The 19,514-nt window shown below is 43.0% G+C and overlaps 2 protein-coding genes across 2 annotated transcripts in view; one reads left to right on the plus strand and one right to left on the minus strand.

Moving 5' to 3' along the window:
* Positions 1-1,742: 1,742 nt before the first annotated feature.
* Positions 1,743-7,213, plus strand: LOC134302996 (GTPase IMAP family member 9-like). The gene is made up of 4 exons (XM_062988216.1): positions 1,743-1,796; positions 2,669-2,736; positions 4,669-4,831; positions 6,431-7,213. Exons 1-4 carry the CDS (start codon positions 1,743-1,745, stop codon positions 7,211-7,213), a joined length of 1,068 nt encoding a protein of 355 aa, XP_062844286.1.
* Positions 7,214-17,974: 10,761 nt separating this feature from the next.
* The window catches only part of LOC134303002 (NACHT, LRR and PYD domains-containing protein 3-like), a 220,874-nt gene continuing 219,334 nt past the window's right edge, over positions 17,975-19,514 (minus strand). The window contains exon 9 of the mRNA XM_062988230.1: positions 17,975-18,155. Coding sequence (XP_062844300.1) covers positions 17,975-18,155 — 181 coding nt within the window. The remainder of the gene's footprint in view (positions 18,156-19,514) is intronic.

Raw genomic sequence — 19,514 nt, forward strand, 5'->3', positions numbered from 1 at the left:
AAGCGCTAGCATTTAGCATTAGCGGTTTTCATTCAGCGCCGTCTTTTAGCGCTGGTAGTAACGTCGGCCTCAGTGCCGTTAGTTAATCTGATCATTGGATTCTCCAACCGCTGGGTGGCGACTCCGTTAAGCAAGTGGTTGTCACGCCAACTTCCCCGGTTCGAATCCGCAGTCAGTATCTGCCTAACTTTACTTGTTTGTGTTTCTCTTGTTTCAGATCGGCGTGCTTCAGTTCCACGACCCCACGACTAAGGGTGCGTCGATCGATACCCTCGCTAGCCTACCGCAATGCTGTGGCTAGCACTCTGCGGAGGTTCTCTCCTCCACACTCTTTCCTGAGCGCTTTAGGCGCTCACGCGCCTTTGTTTTCCAGCGCTGCAGTAGCGCGGTTGTAACGCTCCCGGCAGTCACGCCTCAGACCCGGGTTCGCGTCCCGCTTTCTTTGTTTTGGTTTTCGTGTTGGCATTTTTTATTTAGCTGCGTCAGCAGCTTCCGTCGGAGGTTCCGATCGTTTTTTTGTTCTGTCTTTTGTTAACTGTTTATCTTTTCCGTTGTCCTTATTAAATTAATAAAATATTCTTTATTAATTTATTCTGCATTTGTGTCCTTTCTTCCCACGTGACAGAAAGGTGCGACCATACCATGGACGCAGCAGAAGTTCCACCCTTTGCTGAAGCTCTACGTAACCAAGGGGTGGCATTAGGCAGGCACGAGGTGGCCCTGAACGAGTTGGCGCAGCGGGTAGCTGCGCTCACCCAGCAGCCGCCAACTCCTAGGTCCGGCCCTGACTCCTCAGCCCACTCTCCTACCCACTCCGGAGTGTGTGGAAACCGCGACACCCCTATTCCGCCTTTCGAAAGGTATTCGGGAGAGGCCAAGAGGTGCCGTGGCTTCCTCCTCCAGTGTGCCCTTGCGTTCGAGCTGCAACCCTCTCGCTACCCCACTGAGCGGTCGAAGGTTGCATACATAATATCCCTTTTGACTGGCCGAGCTTTAGAATGGGCTACTGCCCTCTGGGAGCAAAACGCCCCGGAATGCTCTTCGGAAAGCTCCTTTAAGGAAGCCATCAAGGAGACCTTTTTTCACCCTTCGGGGGGCCGTGAGGTAGGCCCTCGCCTACTCGAGCTCACCCAAGGTGCTCGGTCAGTCGCCGACTATGTAATCGAGTTTCGAACGCTCGCGGCGGAGTGCGGTTGGGACGAGGGGGCCCTTACTGCCATATTCCATCGTGGTTTGTCTGGTAAAGTTAAGGACGAGCTGGCCACTAGGGACCCTCCAACCACTCTTAGGGAGTTCTATGTCCTGGCCAACGCCATTGACACCCGCCTTCGCCAGCGAGCACGGGAACGGGGCACCTGTCCTCCGTTCCCCCGCTCGCAGGCGTCTCCTAAATCTCCTCCGCCTTTCCTGGATCCCGAGCCTATGCAGTTGGGGTCAGCTCGCGCTGGCGCCCCAACGACATCGGCCCCGCCTGCCCGACCCCGGCAGCCGTTAAACGAGTAGGCCGCTCTCGAGCCAGGGACTCGGGGGCGAGCCGAACCAAAATCCCTGTCCAAGGACTATTTCTGCAGGCCCGGTTGCTTTGGGGCCTGGGAGACACAGACCTTCGGGTCTGTGTGGATTCAGGCACGGTGGAGAGTTTCATTGACATCAACTTGGTACACAGGCTGGGGATTGAGGTCCAACCGCTAATAACCCCGTCGCTGGAAGCCGGCACGAATCCCGATCCGTCCGAACCCAAGATGGCGATTCCGGATTTGGCAGCTGTTCCTCCTGTGCACCACGATTTACGGAAGGTTTTTAGCAAGTCCCGGGCGCAGGACTTGCCCCCCCACAGACCGTTCGATTGCGCCATCAACTTGTTGCCCGGCACTACTCCTCCTAGGGGGCGCCTTTTTTCGCTCTCCGGTCCAGAAAAGGTCGCTATGGAGGAGTATGTGCGTGAGGCGCTCAAACAGGGGTTCATCCGTCCTTCCTCCTCCCCAGCTGGGGCAGGGTTCTTTTTTGTAAACAAGAAGGACTGCGCCCCTGTATCGATTATCGCGGTCTGAATGCCGTTACGATCAAGGATCGGTACCCGCTGCCGCTGATGGCCACGGCTTTCGAAGCCCTTCAGCGAGCATCTGTTTTTTCAAAGCTCGATCCGGATCAGGCAGGGGGATGAGTGGAAGACTGCGTTCATTACGCCCACTGGCCACTATGGGTATTTGGTGATGCCATTTGGGTTAATGAATGCCCCCGCAGTCTTCCAGAGATTTATCAATAAGGTCTTGCGGGAGACTCTTGGTAAATTCGTCTATGTTTACTTAGACGACATTCTTATCTTTAGTCGGTCCATCGACGAGCACATAGGGCATGTCCGACGAGTTCTCCAGTCTTTCACTCCCCCACGGTTTCGTTCCTGGGGTTTGTAGTCTCCGAGGGCACCCTGCGCATGGACTCGGCTAAAGTATCTGCTGTGGAGAAGTGGCCAACTCCAAGTTCTTTACGCCAACTGCAAAGGTTTTTGGGCTTTGCAAACTTTTTTCGGCGTTTCATTAAGAACTTCAGCTCAGTCGCCTCTCCGTTAACAGACCTCACAGGCAAAGGTCCGTTCCAATGGACGGTGCAGGCCCAACAAGCTTTTGATAAGCTAAAAACACTCTTGACAACTGCTCCCGTCTTGCAGTTGCCAGACCCAGAGGAGCCCTTCGTTGTCGAAGTGGATGCCTCCGAGGTCGGGGCAGGGGCAGTTTTGTCCCAAAGAGTGGGGCCAGGGAAGAAGCTGCATCCATGTGCCTTCTTCTCGCACCGCCTGACTCCAGCCGAGCTGAACTACCCGGTTGGAGACAGGGAACTCTTGGCCATTAAGTTGGCATTAGAGGAGTGGCGACACCGGCTCGAGGGGGCCAAACATCCTTTTCTTGTCTGGACGGATCACAAAAATCTGTCATTCATCCAGCAAGTAAAGAGGATGAACTCCCGTCAGGCCCGGTGGTCCTTATTTTTTGGAAGGTTCAATTTTACACTGTCTTATAGACCGGGGTCCAAGAACGTTAAACCGGACGCTCTGTCTAGACAGTGGGAACCGACTAGGCCGGAGACCGGACCTGATCCCGTGATCCCCTCGACCCAGATAGCGGCCCCAGTCACCTGGGGCATATCAAAGGTCATTCGGGATGCCCAACGGGCTGAACCCGACCCCGGTGGGGGACCTCCTGACAGACTGTACGTACCTTCATCCGTACGGCGTCAGGTCTTCGAGTGGGCTCATGCTTCCCCATTTGCGGCGCACCCAGGTGTGACTAAGTCCCTGGTCTTGCTGCGCCGAAGATTTTGGTGGCCGGGGATGGAGAACCAGGTACGTGACTTTGTCCGTGCCTGCTCTGTGTGTGCTCTGAACAAGAGCCCCAGAGAGCGCCCGAGGGGCCTTCTTCATCCGTTGCCAATACCTGCTAGACCGTGGTCCCACATTGCCCTGGACTTTGTGACAGGCTTGCCAAAGTCCAGAGGGTTCACGGCGGTATTGGTAATTGTCGACCGGTTTACCAAATCTTGCCTCTTTATCCCACTGCCCAAGCTACCATCCGCCATGGGCACTGTGCAGATCATTCTGAATCATGTGGTGAGAGCACATGGGGTCCCGTCAGACATTGTGTCTGATCGGGGCCCACAGTTTGTGAGCCAGTGCTGGCGGGCCTTTTGCCAACTTATGGGCGCTAAGGCCAGCTTATCCTCCGGTTACCACCCGGAGTCGAATGGGCAGTCGGAGAGGCTTATCCAGGATCTGAGCAAGATGCTCAGGTGCCTGACGGCAGGGAATCCGACCACGTGGTCGGATAAGTTGATGTGGGCAGAGTTTGCTCACAACACCCTGCATCATTCGGCGATTGGCATGTCACCGTTTGAAGCTTAGTTTGGGTACCCTCCGCCGCTCTTTCCTGAGCAGGAGCAGCAGGTAGCGGTCCCATCTGTACAGCTTCATGTCCGTCGCTGCTGCGCCGCCTGGCGCAAAGCTAGGCAGGCACTTGTGGCCACCCAGCGCTCTGTGAAGCGCAAAGCTGACCGCAGGCGGCAGCCGGCTCTTACCTTCCGTCCAGGCCAACGGGTACTTGTTTCAATGAGGGATCTCCCCGTTCGAGGTGTCCCACATAAGCTGGCACCCAAGTACATTGGCCCGTTCAAGGTGGTAAGGCGGATTAACCCGGTGACATATAGGTTGGAGCTTCCTCCCTGCATGAAAGTGCATCCAACCTTCCATGTCTCCCATCGCCGACCATTTATGTGCGGGGGAGTTTTACCCCCTCCCCAACCTCCCGCCCCTCGTATCATCCAGGGTGCCCCTGCTTTCACTGTCCGTCAGTTGCTTGATAGCAGGAAGGTTCAGGGTAGCACCCAATACCTGGTGGATTGGGAAGGTTACGGCCCTGAGGAACGTTCATGGGTACCGGCTCGCCAGATCCTGGACCCTGAACTGATCCGCGAGTTCCGACGGAACCGAGCTGCGGGTCTTGGGACCTCAGGAGCTGTCCCTAGAGGAGGGGGTTCTATAACGAGGTCTGTAGTAGCTGGTGAACGTGCCCTGGGTGACGACTCCGTTAAGCAAGCGGTTGTCACGCCAACTTCCCCGGTTCGAATCCGCAGTCAGTATCTGCCTAACTTTACTTGTTTGTGTTTCTCTTGTTTCAGATCGGCGTGCTTCAGTTCCACGACCCCACGACTAAGGGTGCGTCGATCGATACCCTCGCTAGCCTACCGCAGTGCTGGGGCTAGCACTCTGCGGAGGTTCTCTCCTCCACACTCTTTCCTGAGCGCTTTAGGCGCTCACGCGCCTTTATTTTCCAGCGCTGCAGTAGCGCGGTTGTAACGCTCCCGGCAGTCACGCCTCAGACCCGGGTTCGCGTCCCGCTTTCTTTGTTTTGGTTTTCATGTTGGCATTTTTCATTTAGCTGCGTCAGCAGCTTCCGTCGGAGGTTCCGATCGGTTTTTTGTTCTGTCTTTTGTTAACTGTTTATCTTTTCCGTTGTCCTTATTAAATTAATAAAATATTCTTTATTATTTTATTCTGCATTTGTGTCCTTTCTTCCCACGTGACACATATATGGTATTTCTCAAATGTATATATGTTGTGTGTTTTAATCCCGAATGGTTCAGTCCAGCTCTGCTGATCCCTGATTTCTTGCTACTGCTTCCTGTAATAAAGATTCACCATTTTCATCAAGTTTGGAGATACGTCCTTCCTTCCTTCCTTCCATTTTTTCTTCCAACACACACACACACACACACATCTGGAATTCCAGTGACCTGAATCAGGATCTGATTGATCTGATTGCTGCAGTATTAGTACTTTTATGTATCATTTCTATATTAATACTGTGTGTGACTGGATATATAGTGTTAGGAATGATGTTATACCAATATCCTGTACACAAGTCTAAAGAACATCAGTACTGCATGCTTAAATCACATCTGTATTGATTTGTGTGTATTACAGCTGTTTAATCTATATATTAAAATATGAAAGCTCCTCCAGGGTTCATGCAGCTCACTCAGAAGAGTTAAACAGGTTACACAACTCTTTGTTCAGTCCACCGTTCATGTTTTTGCAAGTTTGGACTCGACTTGAATTTTCTGTGTCAGATCTTTGTTTACACACCGAGCTCTGATTTACCCACAATGCTGTTATCCTGTTAGATATGATGGTGATCTGCACTTACACTGTCCACAACTCTCTAATGCACTTTATCCCAGACTGGACTAAATAATAAACAATTAAAAATCTAATTTATTCAGTGTAACCTCTTAGCTTAGCTCATGTGTTAGTGTGTCTTGTCTGTTGTTTGAAATAAATGAAACATATGTGTGTGTGTCTGTGTGTGTGTGTGTGTGTGTGTGTGTTTGTTACCAGTTTTAAATCTTTATTTTATTATTTTATTAATATTGTTCTCTTTTAAGCTGCATGACTGTTGCTGTGCTAACAAACTGAAGCTAAGTGCTAACAGCATAACAATCAAACAAACAGCAGGTCAGTGCTAACATACACAACTTTATTTTAACTCTATTAATCACTAAAGTGTTAAGAGACGTTAAAAACTTAAACAGCAGCACGAAGTTACATTCCTGAGTCTATAAACTCTGTTTTACTGTTTTAGTGCTAAGTGAAAACGTTCTGATTCATTATTGTACTTTACGTTCATGTAGAACAATAAACTAATAAATTCTGTTTAAATTAAACACCGTTTATTGAATTTTATCCATTTTTTTAATTATAAGTCATTTTACAGTAGAGCACGAGTGTGTGTCTGTATTCATCAAGAGGAGACATTTAAGTGGTGAAATTTGTCTCCAAAATTATATAATAATAATAATAATATATATTTATATATTACAATGTGTGTGTGTGTGTGTAAAGTTATTAGTGTGTAACGGAGGTTTTCTGTGGTACTAACAGGATCCAGTAAGAGATCCAGAGATCAGATCTGCTGAGATGGACCAGGAGGAACGGAGGATCGTGCTGCTGGGGAGGACTGGTGTTGGGAAGAGTGCAACAGGAAACACCATCCTGGGAAGAAATGTATTCAGATCAGAACGATCTTTATATACTGTAACAAAAATCACTGAACGTGCAGAAGCAGAGATAGAAGGAAACCGTGTACATGTGGTTGATACACCAGGATTATTTGACACAAAACTGCCACGAGATCAGTTAGCGAAGCAGTTTGCCAAGAGTGTTTATCTCTCACAACCAGGAGTTCATGCTCTCATTCTGGTTTTCAAATATGATTCATTTACAGAATATGAAGAGGAAATGATTAAGAGGTTACAGGAGGTTTATGGTGAGCAGGTTACAGATAACATGATCATTTTGTTTACTCATGCTGAGGGTGTCAGAGAGGAAGAAATAGTTAGAAGTACAAATGAACATCTCAGAAGGGTGTTAGATCAGTGTGGAGGAAGATTTCACATCTTTAATAATAAAGAACCACAGAACAGACAGCAGGTGGCTGAACTTCTGCAGAAGATAGACAGCATGGTGCAGTGGAATGAAGGAGGATTCTACACTAATGAGGTGTATAAGGGAGCGCAGGGCTTAAACTGGGAGGAATTCAGGGAGAAAAACAAGAAATTAATTTTATTTAGAACTACTCTTTTAGCTGCAGCTGTGCTGATGCTAGTAACAACAGTTATTATGGGGGTGGTGATGTTAGTGATGAAGGGAGTATTTAAGCGGTAACTGGGATTTAGGAAGGAAGTGGTTTGTGGTGCTTCACTGGAAGCAACAGCAGGAGGTGAAAGTCTGATTAAAACAAGAAGCTGCACTATAAAATGATTTAATATTATAAATAGAAATGATTTTGTACTGTTGGTTTACTTATCAATTACTTATTATTCTTTCTATTGTTTTATAATTTTGTTTTTTTTTAATCACGTGCTTCATAATTCCATAATAATCGTTCTACTGTTAATATACGTACATTTACTGTGTTTACTGTGTTTTTTTTGTCTGGTTCTGTTTAATGAGATAAATGTGTGTTAAAATATGTTCATTTCTGTTAAACTGACTCCACAGTTCTGAACTTTTATCTTCTACTGAATACAACAATCACACGTTCATTATCACACAGCTGAAGTTATCTAGCATGAGGTTATAAACATAAAACTACACTGGGCGTGTCGGGTCATTATTCTTATTCATCTATTTACAGTCTAGATTACGGTGGTGGAAAAAGTTCAGCAAATGAATAAATATGTAATAATTAGTTTACCAGTTTAACTAACTCGTTTACTCAGGCAAGATTTTAGCAGATTATAACAATCATCTTGTGAGAAAAATTTATTTTGTGTGATGTGACATTTTCTTGCATAAAGTGTAGAACAAACTCACCCAGCTCTCTGTTAAAACCAACCTGTTCTTAGCACGGCTTCAGGATTAGAAAACCACAATGCAACAGTACATACCTGACCTGTACATGGGACACACCCAGCTTTTTGTTAACGCCCACATTTCAATCACTATATAAAATATTTATATAGTGAACATAATTAATAGAAGTCATAAATAGCTCGGAGTTCTGGGAAAATAACGTAACAAACAACACATGACTGAACTTGGCAGGGGTTTGTCCTGCTGTAAAAAAAACCAGCAAGGTGTAACTGAAAAACGTGTTAAAACATGTTAAAGAATTAAATAATTGTTCTGACACACAGGAGAAAATCTGAGAGGTTTGGGTTTAAATTATTGTAAGAAATACATCAATCATAACAAAAGGCTCAGTCGTTTATGAGCATTTACATTTTCAGCATTTAGCAGACGCTTTTATCCAAAGCAACTTACACAATGAGAAATTGAGGGTTAAGGGCCTTGCTCAGGGACCCAACAGTGGCAACTTGGTTGTGGCGGGGCTTGAACCGGCAACCTTCTGTTTACTAGTCCAGTAACTTAACCACTGAGCTATCACTGGCCCCAGGGTAGGTTGAGGTTTGCGACTTATTGTTTCAATCTAAATATCCACAACATATTAACACTTTCACTGAATCCATGCAAATGGCAGAGCTGATAACTAACATTAAGTGTATAAACCAGCTGTGGTGAGTATTTACCCACAAACCAACTACATGCAGGTTGTTGACTGGCCAACACTCACTGATGCCAAAGGATCTTAGTTAAACCAAACATGTAATGAACCACAGGAGTGTCGATATTCGGCTTTAGTACAGCAGAGGAAGAGCGAGAACTAAAACCAGATGTCACGTGGGTGAATTTGGTGTTTGTTTTATCTTTATATTTATTGAGATCCTGAGCCACAACGTGTGATTGGGGCCTGCTCTGTGAGGACACAGACCAAGTCGTGCTGGGGCTAAGAGAAGTCCGCTTCACGATTTTCCTTCCTTTTTCTTCTTACGGAACAGTTAACCCTTTACAGCCGGCCCATTCAAATTTCGAAACAATAATTTCGATGGCTTGAAGCCTTATATCTCCGCCGTCCAATCACTGATTGTAAATCTGAAAACTGCCCCAGGTAGCTGACAACCCAGGCTAAAAGGCAATGTCATTGGTCAAGCGGTTTGTGTCGTGGCTGGTTTGCATATTTAATGAGAAGGCGGAGAATTTATTTTTTTCATTCGCCCCGCCCTCACACGGAGCGCAGCTGAGACGGTCGACTGGATAACAACACAGAAAGAGAAATTCTGTCAGTGAAATAAGGTAAGATTTATTTTAAAACTGTTTATTAGTGTTATTACTTTTCATTTCTACTCAGAAAACTTGGCTTTAATGGTAAAATTGTAATATTATTTGTGTTTACGCTTCGGAAAAGCCGAGGTGATTCTGAGAGTTGCGTTCTAAGTTTAGTCAGTCAGCTGCACAACTCTCCTTTCTGAATCGATTGTAATGTTTTTTATGTCCATCTAGATGGAAATAAATACGTGTGGAGAGTTTATCAGATACCTTTTTAGTCTCGTTTGTTTAGTAGTTTGTAAAGTATGCAGCAGTTTTACACAAATAAGTGATTAGTAGTGAACCTAAGCTAAGCTAAGCTACCGGAGCTGTTTGTTACATCCTGCAGCCATGTGGTTTGAAAAGGCTGCTAAAGGCTGCTCTCAAACTCCAAAGTTAGATTTTATGCATGTAATCTTGAAATCTGTTATAGCTTACTTGTTTTACTTCAATACTGTCTAAAGTCTGCTTAGAAATCACCTTAGCTTTGCTCATAATATCATTACATTTTGCATTGCATGCATTTAGCATGACTGGCTAAAGTAAGCTGAGGCAGAAAGCATAAAGGTGTGGATAATATGTCAGTCTGGGCAATTTATAACTTCTTTTTTTACCATAATATATTTTTTTCTGTGGTAATTCTTACTTGTATCAGTGAAATATAGTTTTATCTATAAAATATTTCTGTCAGAGTTGCATAATTTTCTAATGTATTGCAAGAGATATTTGAAAGGGACTAAAATATGGTATCAAACTTTTTTTGAAAGCTTTTTTTGAAAGCATACAGGTGCATAACATTTCAGTCTGTGACTATTTACTTTGTCTTGTAATTATTGCTCCTCTTAGATAATTATTGTTTTATGTGTAAACCATGTGCCAGATTTGAGAAACTTTTGTCATATGTATTGGTTCAGTGTACTTGAGTTTACTTCTAAACATGAGCCTGTGGACATTAGCTTCTCTGGCAAAAACATATAGAGTATTTGTGATTGAATTCTACATATATGTAAATATTTTTTAAAATAACATCACTGTCACCACCTTTATTCACTGTAATCTCTTTCTTTTATTATTCTGAGATGGATGGAGACAAGGCTCAATATTCACGCCTTATGGAGTCTCTGAAGAGGAGACAGCGGCTAGGCCCTGACGAGCTTAGACTTATTGCTGAACATGACAGCGATGAAGATCATGAAGGCATGACCATTGAAGAGGAGGACTTCATGGACATGGAGCTCCTGGATGAAGGGGAAGAAGAGGATGAAGAGGAGCAAGATGAGCAGAGGGATCAACCAACAACCTCCTATCGGTAAATGCATGTATTTCAATAGTGTGTATTTGTAAATGTGTGTGTGTACATATATGCTGACAATAAATGTCAGCATTTGCACCCACACACACAATCGGGGCTGCCAACAAAAAGTTAAAATTAACAAAAGAGTACAAACTCAGATTATGATTTTTACTAATGTTTGCTTTCTTTTATGGGTTTGGTTAGTCTTTCTTGTCCCATGTCAGGTAGGAAGCGGAAACGCTTTCCTGACTCTGTATCCTTTCCTTCCTATGCTGATGTAGACACAGAAGCACCAAAGCCCATACCATTTAATCCTTCTCGTCCAGTAGGCATAGATCTGGGAAGTGTGCGTAGGGCTGTATGGTCAGCCACAAGTAACTTGCGTGAAATAGACTTCTTCAAGTTGTTTTTCACGTACACCATCGTTGCCGAGATTTGCCAGTTTACAAACTTTAAGGGGTGGGAGCTTGTACTGAATAGGCCGTCTTATGCAAACCATCATGGGGCATGGGAAGAAGTGACCCCGGATGAATTCTACCGGTTTCTTGGGCTCCTTATTTACATGGGTTTCACGTCCCTGCACAGCATTCACAGATATTGGGGAACCAAATCTCTTCAGGGTTCATGGGCCAAGTTATTCATGTCCCGTGACCGTTTCAAGGAATTGATGGCAGCCCTCCATGTTGTAGATCCTGCCACAGAAAATAATCTTGATCGTCTTAGGAAGTTGCGTTACCTGATGGACCACCTCAAAACCAAGTGTCAGCAGCTTTTCCAGGCTAATGAAAATCTGAGCATAGACGAGAGAATGGTAAAATCAAAAGGTCGATCAGGATTCAAGCAGTATATGAAGGGCAAACCTACTCGCTGGGGTTTCAAATTGTGGGTCATTGCAACTTCAAATTCGGGATATACCTTAGACTTTGATGTTTACACAGGCAGTCTTGATGGGCGCATAACTGATTTGGCTATAAAAGTGATCGAAGACCTTGTGCAACCATTTAAAAATCAAGGTCACACAGTTTGGTTTGACAACTTCTATACATCACCAACTGTTATGGTCCGACTTAAGGAGTGGGGAATCAATGCTTGTGGGACATGTAGGATTAATCGTAAGAAATTCCCAGTGGATTTCAAAGATGTCAAGAAATGGGAGCGGCAAGCTAACCGTGGTGATATGAGGTGGTGTAGAATTGACGGAAATGTCTTAGTTGTTCAGTGGAAGGACACGCGAGCAGTTACATGCCTCTCTAATTTCCACAATGCTAATGATTCATCAGAGGTTTCTAGGATGGTAAAGAATGGTGCCACGTGGGACAGGAAAGTAGTCCGTCAACCAGCTGTAGTAAAGGACTACAATAAACACATGGGAGGTGTTGACAGATCTGATCAAATGTTAAACACATACAATCTGCTTCAGAAAACTCAAAAGTGGTGGAAAACACTTTTCTTCCATTTTGTGGACATAGCCGTCGTTAATAGTTTCATTTTGTTTCAGGACTGGCATCATTCCAATCCAGCATCACGTTATGGGTTTAGTTCAGCAGGCTACAGCCAGATAAACTTTAGGGAAAATCTGTTGGCTTAGATGAGATTTGATATCCTGTTGCCTCAAAACTGTTTACTGAATTGTTCAATGATTATCCTGAACAAATAATTGCTTTTTCTTGTATTGTTGAATTGGATTACTTGAGAGTTTGTTTTATGGAGTGATGTTCTTCAATAGTGCTGAACTATATTGTATTGTTGTTTTGAAATTATTTATAGAATGAGAAGTGTATATAATTCTAATAAATATCTTTAATGTTTTTGAACTATACACTGTTGTTAGAGTGCTTATTTTGTCAAATACATTTTATCTGCTGTCTTTCAAAAATATGGATGTTGACAATTTAGTAATAATTAAGAAAAAAGTACACTTTCATTGGTTTATAGTGTATGCTGACATTGGTAAAAAGTGAGGTAAAAAAGGAGCTACACGAACATTCTAAATTGCTAAATGACACCTTCTGCTAAATTGATCATAACTTTTGAATAGAAGATGATAGATTCAAAATTATTTTCTTGACAAATGGCTCACAAAATTGCAAACATTTCATATACTCTATATTTTTCTCTAAATTGCACAGAAATGTGTTAAAAATGTAAGTATTTATGTATGAAATAAAAATTGAGAGTTTTTTTAGGTTGATTTTGAAGGATTTTTGTATAGATTTGTTTATATTACACTTAAATAACCATACTGAGTTTTATATCATTTTAAAGAACTGATTCTTCTGGTTATAATGGTGTGTATATATAGTCTATGCTATGTACGGTATTTACACAAAAAGGTTTATTCTATGACCATGTTACATAGTGTCCGAAAATGGAATGTTCCACTCAGGCATGAAAGGGTTAAGAGTCGTTGGGATCAGATTTTTAGGCTTCTTCCTGGACTAGATAATTGAGTACAACCTAGAACCCACTGAGATTATTTTACTTATTGTTTTTGTTTGTTTTCCATTTTGCTAAGTTGTGTTAAGTGTTTAGAGTAGTCGTATTTCGTACTTTTACTTCTTTCACTATTTATTGTTGACTGGGCGCGGGTTACGTTAACCATCAGTACAACTGTTTTATTTATAGGTCGTGTTTTATGGGCTTGATTTCATTTGATCGTTGTGAAGGGGTTTTGTTTTGTGTTTTTCTTGTGTGACGGGAGTTGTACAGGAGTTACCCTAGCCTGAACTTAGTAAGTTGTCAGTGAAGTTATTCTAACATTTTAAAGTATTTAGTCCTTTGAGAGGAGTAATTTAATATTGGTCCCTTATGTGAACTTTTTATGGTCAAAAAAACTTTCCCTACAAATATTAAAACTCCTAGGTGGCGTTGTTGGCAACATTAAAGTAAGAATATATAGTCGAAAATGATTGTCACGAGCGTCCTACACGCCCCCGTAACACAAACCCAACTGAACTGAAGGTTTTACTGAAATATGGAGGGAATTTATTATCATTGGTCTATTTCAGAGCTACAGATTACATTTACTAACATTTACTACATGTATTACGTTTATTTATTAAAGTCTAGCTGGGGTTCAGGTTCAAGCCTCACCACTGCCAGGTTGCTGCTGTTGGGCCCTTGAGCAAGGCCCTTTGATAAAGAGATCAGATCTGCTGAAATGGACCAGGAGGAACGGAGGATCGTGCAACAGGAAACACCATCCAGAGCATAAATGTGAACGTGCTGAAGCTGTGATAGAAGGAAAACTCACACGTGTGGTTGATACACCAGAAATCTTTGACACAACACTGTCACAAGATCAGTTAGTGGAGCAGTTGTGCAGGAGTGTTTATCTCTCACAACCAGGAGTTCATGCTCTCATTCTGGTTTTCAGGTTTGGAACATTCACAGAACAGGAAGAGGAAATAATTAAGCGGTTACAGGAGGTTTTTGGTTACAGATCACAAGATCATTCTTTTCACCCATGGTGATGGTGTAAGATGAAATTATAGATGAGGAAAGAATTAGAAATAAACATCTCAGAAGGGTTTTAGATCAGTGTAGAGGAGGATTTCACATCTTTAATAATGCAGAACCACAGAACAGACAGCAGGTCACTGAACTTCTGCAGAAGATAGACAGGATGGTGCAGCAGAATGGAGAAGGAAATCAGATCTTTATCAAAGCAGGACCAAACAACAGACAGCAGGACACTAACCCTCTACTGAAGACAGATGAGATGGTAGAGCAGAATAGAGGAGCAGAACTGAACAACAGACAGCAGGACACTAACCCTCTACTGAAGATAGATGGGATGGTAGAGCAGAATAGAGGAGCAGAACAGAACAACAGACAGAAGGACACTAAACCTCTACTGAAGATAGATGGGATGGTAGAGCAGAATAGAAAAGCAGAACTGAACAACAGACAGCAGGACACTAACCCTCTACTGAAAATAGATGGGATGGTAGAGCAGAATAGAAGAGCAGAACTGAACAACAGACAGAAGGACACTAAACCTCTACTGAAGATAGATGGGATGGTAGAGCAGAATAGAAAAGCAGAACAGAACAACAGACAGCAGGACACTAAACCTCTACTGAAGATAGATGAGATGGTAGAGCAGAATAGAAGAGCAGAACTGAACAACAGACAGAAGGACACTAAACCTCTACTGAAGATAGATGGGATGGTAGAGCAGAATAGAGGAGCAGAACTGAACAACAGACAGAAGGACACTAAACCTCTACTGAAGATAGATGGGATGGTAGAGCAGAATAGAAAAGCAGAACAGAACAACAGACAGCAGGACACTAAACCTCTACTGAAGATAGATGGGATGGTAGAGCAGAATAGAAGAGCAGAACTGAACAACAGACAGAAGGACATTAAACCTCTACTGAAGATAGATGGGATGGTAGAGCAGAATAGAGGAGCAGAACTGAACAACAGACAGAAGGACACTAAACCTCTACTGAAGATAGATGAGATGGTAGAGCAGAATAGAGGAGCAGAACTGAACAACAGACAGCAGGACACTAAACCTCTACTGAAAATAGATGGGATGGTAGAGCAGAATAGAGGAGCAGAACTGAACAACAGACAGAAGGACACTAAACCTCTACTGAAGATAGATGGGATGGTAGAGCAGAATAGAAGAGCAGAACTGAACAACAGACAGAAGGACATTAAACCTCTACTGAAGATAGATGGGATGGTAGAGCAGAATAGAGGAGCAGAACTGAACAACAGACAGAAGGACACTAAACCTCTACTGAAGATAGATGAGATGGTAGAGCAGAATAGAGGAGCAGAACTGAACAACAGACAGCAGGACACTAAACCTCTACTGAAAATAGATGGGATGGTAGAGCAGAATAGAGGAGCAGAACTGAACAACAGACAGCAGGACACTAAACCTCTACTGAAGATAGATGGGATGGTAGAGCAGAATAGAAAAGCAGAACAGAACAACAGACAGCAGGACACTAAACCTCTACTGAAGATAGATGGGATGGTAGAGCAGAATAGAAGAGCAGAACTGAACAACAGACAGAAGGACACTAAACCTCTACTGAAGATAGATGAGATGGTAGAGCAGAATAGAAAAGCAGAACAGAACAACAGACAGCAGGACACTAAACCTCTACTGAAGATAGATGGGATGGTAGAGCAGAATAGAGGAGCAGAACTGAACAACAGACAGCAGGACACTAAACCTCTACTGAAGATAGATGAGATGGTAGAGCAGAATAGAGGAGCAGAACTGAACAACAGACAGCAGGACACTAAACCTCTACAGAAGATAGATGGGATGGTAGAGCAGAATAGAGGAGCAGAACTGAACAACAGACAGCAGGACACTAACCCTCTACTGAAGATAGATGAGATGGTAGAGCAGAATAGAGGAGCAGAACTGAACAACAGACAGCAGGACACTAAACCTCTACTGAAGATAGATGGGATGGTAGAGCAGAATAGAGGAGCAGAACTGAACAACAGACAGCAGGACACTAAACCTCTACTGAAGATAGACATCACAGTGCAGCAAAATAAAATATTTTTCACTAATAAGATGAAGCACAGCGCTCAACCTGGAAGGAATTCTGGGAGAAAAACAAGTCATTCTCTCACATTGGAGCTGATGTTCTAGCAGCAGTAGCAGTAGGGTATGTGGTTCTAACAAAAAATGTGAACCCTGTTTTGGGACTGATGCCACTGTGGATGACGGGAGAGATTAAGGTGAAATCAGAAGAGCTTCTTACGGCTGGTTTAGTAAGAACAGCAGGTGTAGCTACAGCTGGTAATATAATAAGAAGCAGGATGTTATAGAAGCTTAAAGAAAGACTGAAATAAATACATCTTTTATCAAATACTCACATGATCATCATCTTCTATATTTAACATCATTAATAAGAATCATCACTTTGTTTCTCATCATTTTAATCTGTTGGAGTTTATTGCTTTAATCAGTGCTTTAATCAAAATGTGGTTAAATAACCTAGTGGTTTATGTACTGGACTAGTAATCGAAGGATCGCTGGTTCAAGCCCCACCACTGCCAGGTTGCCACTGTTGGGCCCTTGAGCAAGGCCCTTAACCCTCAATTGCCTACACAGTATACTGTCACAGTACTGTAAGTCACTTTGGATAAAAGTTCTGCTAAATACCAAATATGTAAATGGAAATAAAAATGACTATATACCATCCAAAAACCCACTGGTTACTGGTAGAAACATCACAGGATCACAGTGGATTGTGGGTAATAGCCTGTACAAAACTGTGGTCTGATTTGGACTTGGGGACCCAGGACCTCCACTGTTTGATGTCTTTTTAGGTCTGGTCTGACCATTCAACAAGGTTCCTTTCAAAGTTCCAGGGTGAGAATCATCCAGAAGAGACTTTCTTCCACCAGTCCTCTAAACATCTTGTGGTTCTGTAGGAAGGTGTCCTCACTTCAAGACCTCACTGACGTCTGTAATTTCCCAGTGAAGATCCTTGGAGATTCTCTGGTCTCTTGAGTAATCCTCCTCATGTTCTCATCCAGGCAGAATCCCAACATCTCCAGTAGCTTTAAACATCTTTAACCTTCTGCATTACAGGCCAGATAGTGAACAGCATGCTAATGCATCAAGCTAATGCAGGGTTTTCTAAAGCAGTCCACATGGACCCTCACCCTGTTTCACAGCTCTTAACTCACATGTACCAGGTTCTGAGTGTTCAGTCTATCAGATTCATTCAGCTGCTACCAGAAACCTGATGGACTCTCCAATCTCATTACTTCAGTACTGATGTATAGAAGAATGAGATGAAGATCCAGCAGCACTTCAGAGTGGGTTTGAGAGTGTTGATCTTGTACAGGAAGTGATGTCATGGCAGTTTACAGATTAGAACATTAAGAAGCTGAACAAAGTGTCCCCATGTAGAATCTCAGTGTGAAGAGTAGATGGTGTTTATCTTCACTGCTCTTCATCTTCTTACAATTAAATATGTGTTAGAATCAGAAGCTGTAGAAGAGATCAGACATGATCAGATGTTTCAGTCACCTATCAGACTCAACACAATCATAACCGGTATAAACACCAGCACACACACACACACACACACACACACACACACACACACACACACACACACACACACACACACACACACACCAGCTTGAACAATGATAGAACATTTTACATGATTCATTGTTCACTGAAGAACCCTGATACAGATGAAGTTCTGCTAATAAGCAGCTCTGATTCCACAATAAGATAGACATGCACTGCATGTGTGTGTAATGTGTGTGTAGTGTGTGTATGTTTGTGTGTAATGTGTGCATGTGTGTGTATGTTTGTGTGTGTAATGTGTGTGTGTAGTGTGTGTGTGTAATGTGTGTGTAGTGTGTGCATGTGTGTGTAGTGTGTGCATGTGTGTGTAGTGTGTGTAGTGTGTGCATGTGTGTGTAGTGTGTGTTTGTGTGTGTTTAGGTGTGACTGTGTATAAATCAACAGTAACTCACTGTAGTTCCTTCAGGTTACATTGTGGATCCACCTGTAGATCTTTGAGCAGTTTTATTCCTGATTCTCCTGGATTATTGATGCTCAGATGAAGTTCTCTCAGACGTGATGATGGATTTGATTTCAGAGCTGAAGCCAGAGCAGTAAAACCTTCATCTGTAATACTGCAGCTCCACAACCTGCAGAAGAAAATCATGTAATAAAAATCATACATCATCTTCTCCCACCTCCTCCTCCATCTCCATTCAGATCCACAACCAGACAACATCACTGAGAAATCATCTTAATCATGAAGTGATGACGTGTTTTATCACTTATTGTGTTATTGTGTGGGGAAACACGAGTAAAATATCAAACTCCTACACACATCATCAACAGTTTCTGTAGGAATGATCTTCTGTATCTACAGTGTGAAAGTGAAGATCTTACCACAGTATCTCCAGTGTACAGTGTGGATTCTTCAGTCCAGCAGAGAGCAGCTTCACTCCTGAATCCTTCAGTTTATTGTTATTCAGGTTCAGATGTTTCAGACTGGAGGAGTTTAAACTGAGAACTGAGGACAGAGCTGCACAACTTTCCTCTGTTAGATCACAATTCCACAACCTGGAGAGAAATAATCAGATGAATCAGAGAAATGAAAGACGTCACCCTGCAGCAGTAGGTGGAATCTAAGTAGCAGATAAGTTAATATTACCCAGACTGCATTGCAGATGAAAGTGAAAGCAGCTGAATTGATGATGCTGAATCAGAAATCCTTCCAACATGAGTGTAAAATGTGATTTCAGACTTAAAGTGGATTCCACATTTTAAAGGCTTTCAGAGTTGAAATGCTGAATCTTCAGTAGATCTTTGTTAGCTGGTAGATCATTTAGCAACAATCACACTAAAACATCTCCACATTCAAAACCAAAAACCCTCCCAAACACCAACCAATGGAAGCTGGGATTTCAGTTCTAGTTTAATTAATGGTGCTTAACTAATTAATCATGAGAGGAGAGGAGGAATTCGATTATCTGATGTTTTTCTAGTGTTTTTTGTTTGTTTGTTTACAGTCTTAGCTTAGCTTGTTAACAGAGAACAGAACAAATAAGGCTAATCACCACCACACTCCTAATGTTTGGTACAGTGGTGCAGCTAGTCCTGCATCATTTGTAGTTATTGTGATGTGAACACTGAGTTTTGATGTAAACTCATTATGGCTGAACAATTCAATAAGGGTAGAAATCAAATAATAATGTTCAATTTGTATGTTAATTTTAACTGTAACACTTTTAAACATCTACAATTAACACAAATAATAAAATAAATATATAAGCTTGACAGCCTCCATATTTTTTATCTTCCCACACAGACCAGATGAACACGACCGATTCAGGTAAACGAGTTTGATCTCAGGGAAACCTTCTGCCCGACGTGCATTTAAAAGCAGCATCTGTCCAGGGTGTCTCTCCAACTGGTGCCTCTTTTTGCCCACTACACCCCCGACCAGGATGAACTGGTTAGTGTTTGTTTATTAGGATTTTTACCGTCATGTTTTA

The sequence above is a fragment of the Trichomycterus rosablanca genome, chromosome 2 (assembly GCF_030014385.1).
Source record: "Trichomycterus rosablanca isolate fTriRos1 chromosome 2, fTriRos1.hap1, whole genome shotgun sequence".
Taxonomy (NCBI): Eukaryota; Metazoa; Chordata; class Actinopteri; order Siluriformes; family Trichomycteridae; genus Trichomycterus; species Trichomycterus rosablanca.

Bases quoted from the DNA above. Each gene is read 5' to 3' on its own strand.
- LOC134302996 (XM_062988216.1), top strand. From the start codon at position 1,743: ATGGCGATTCCGGATTTGGCAGCTGTTCCTCCTGTGCACCACGATTTA. The intron at 1,797-2,668 runs GTTTTTAGCAAG...CCCGTCTTGCAG, and splicing joins TGCACCACGATTTACGGAAG to TTGCCAGACCCAGAGGAGCC. The intron at 2,737-4,668 runs GTCCCAAAGAGT...CTCTTGTTTCAG, and splicing joins GTCGGGGCAGGGGCAGTTTT to ATCGGCGTGCTTCAGTTCCA.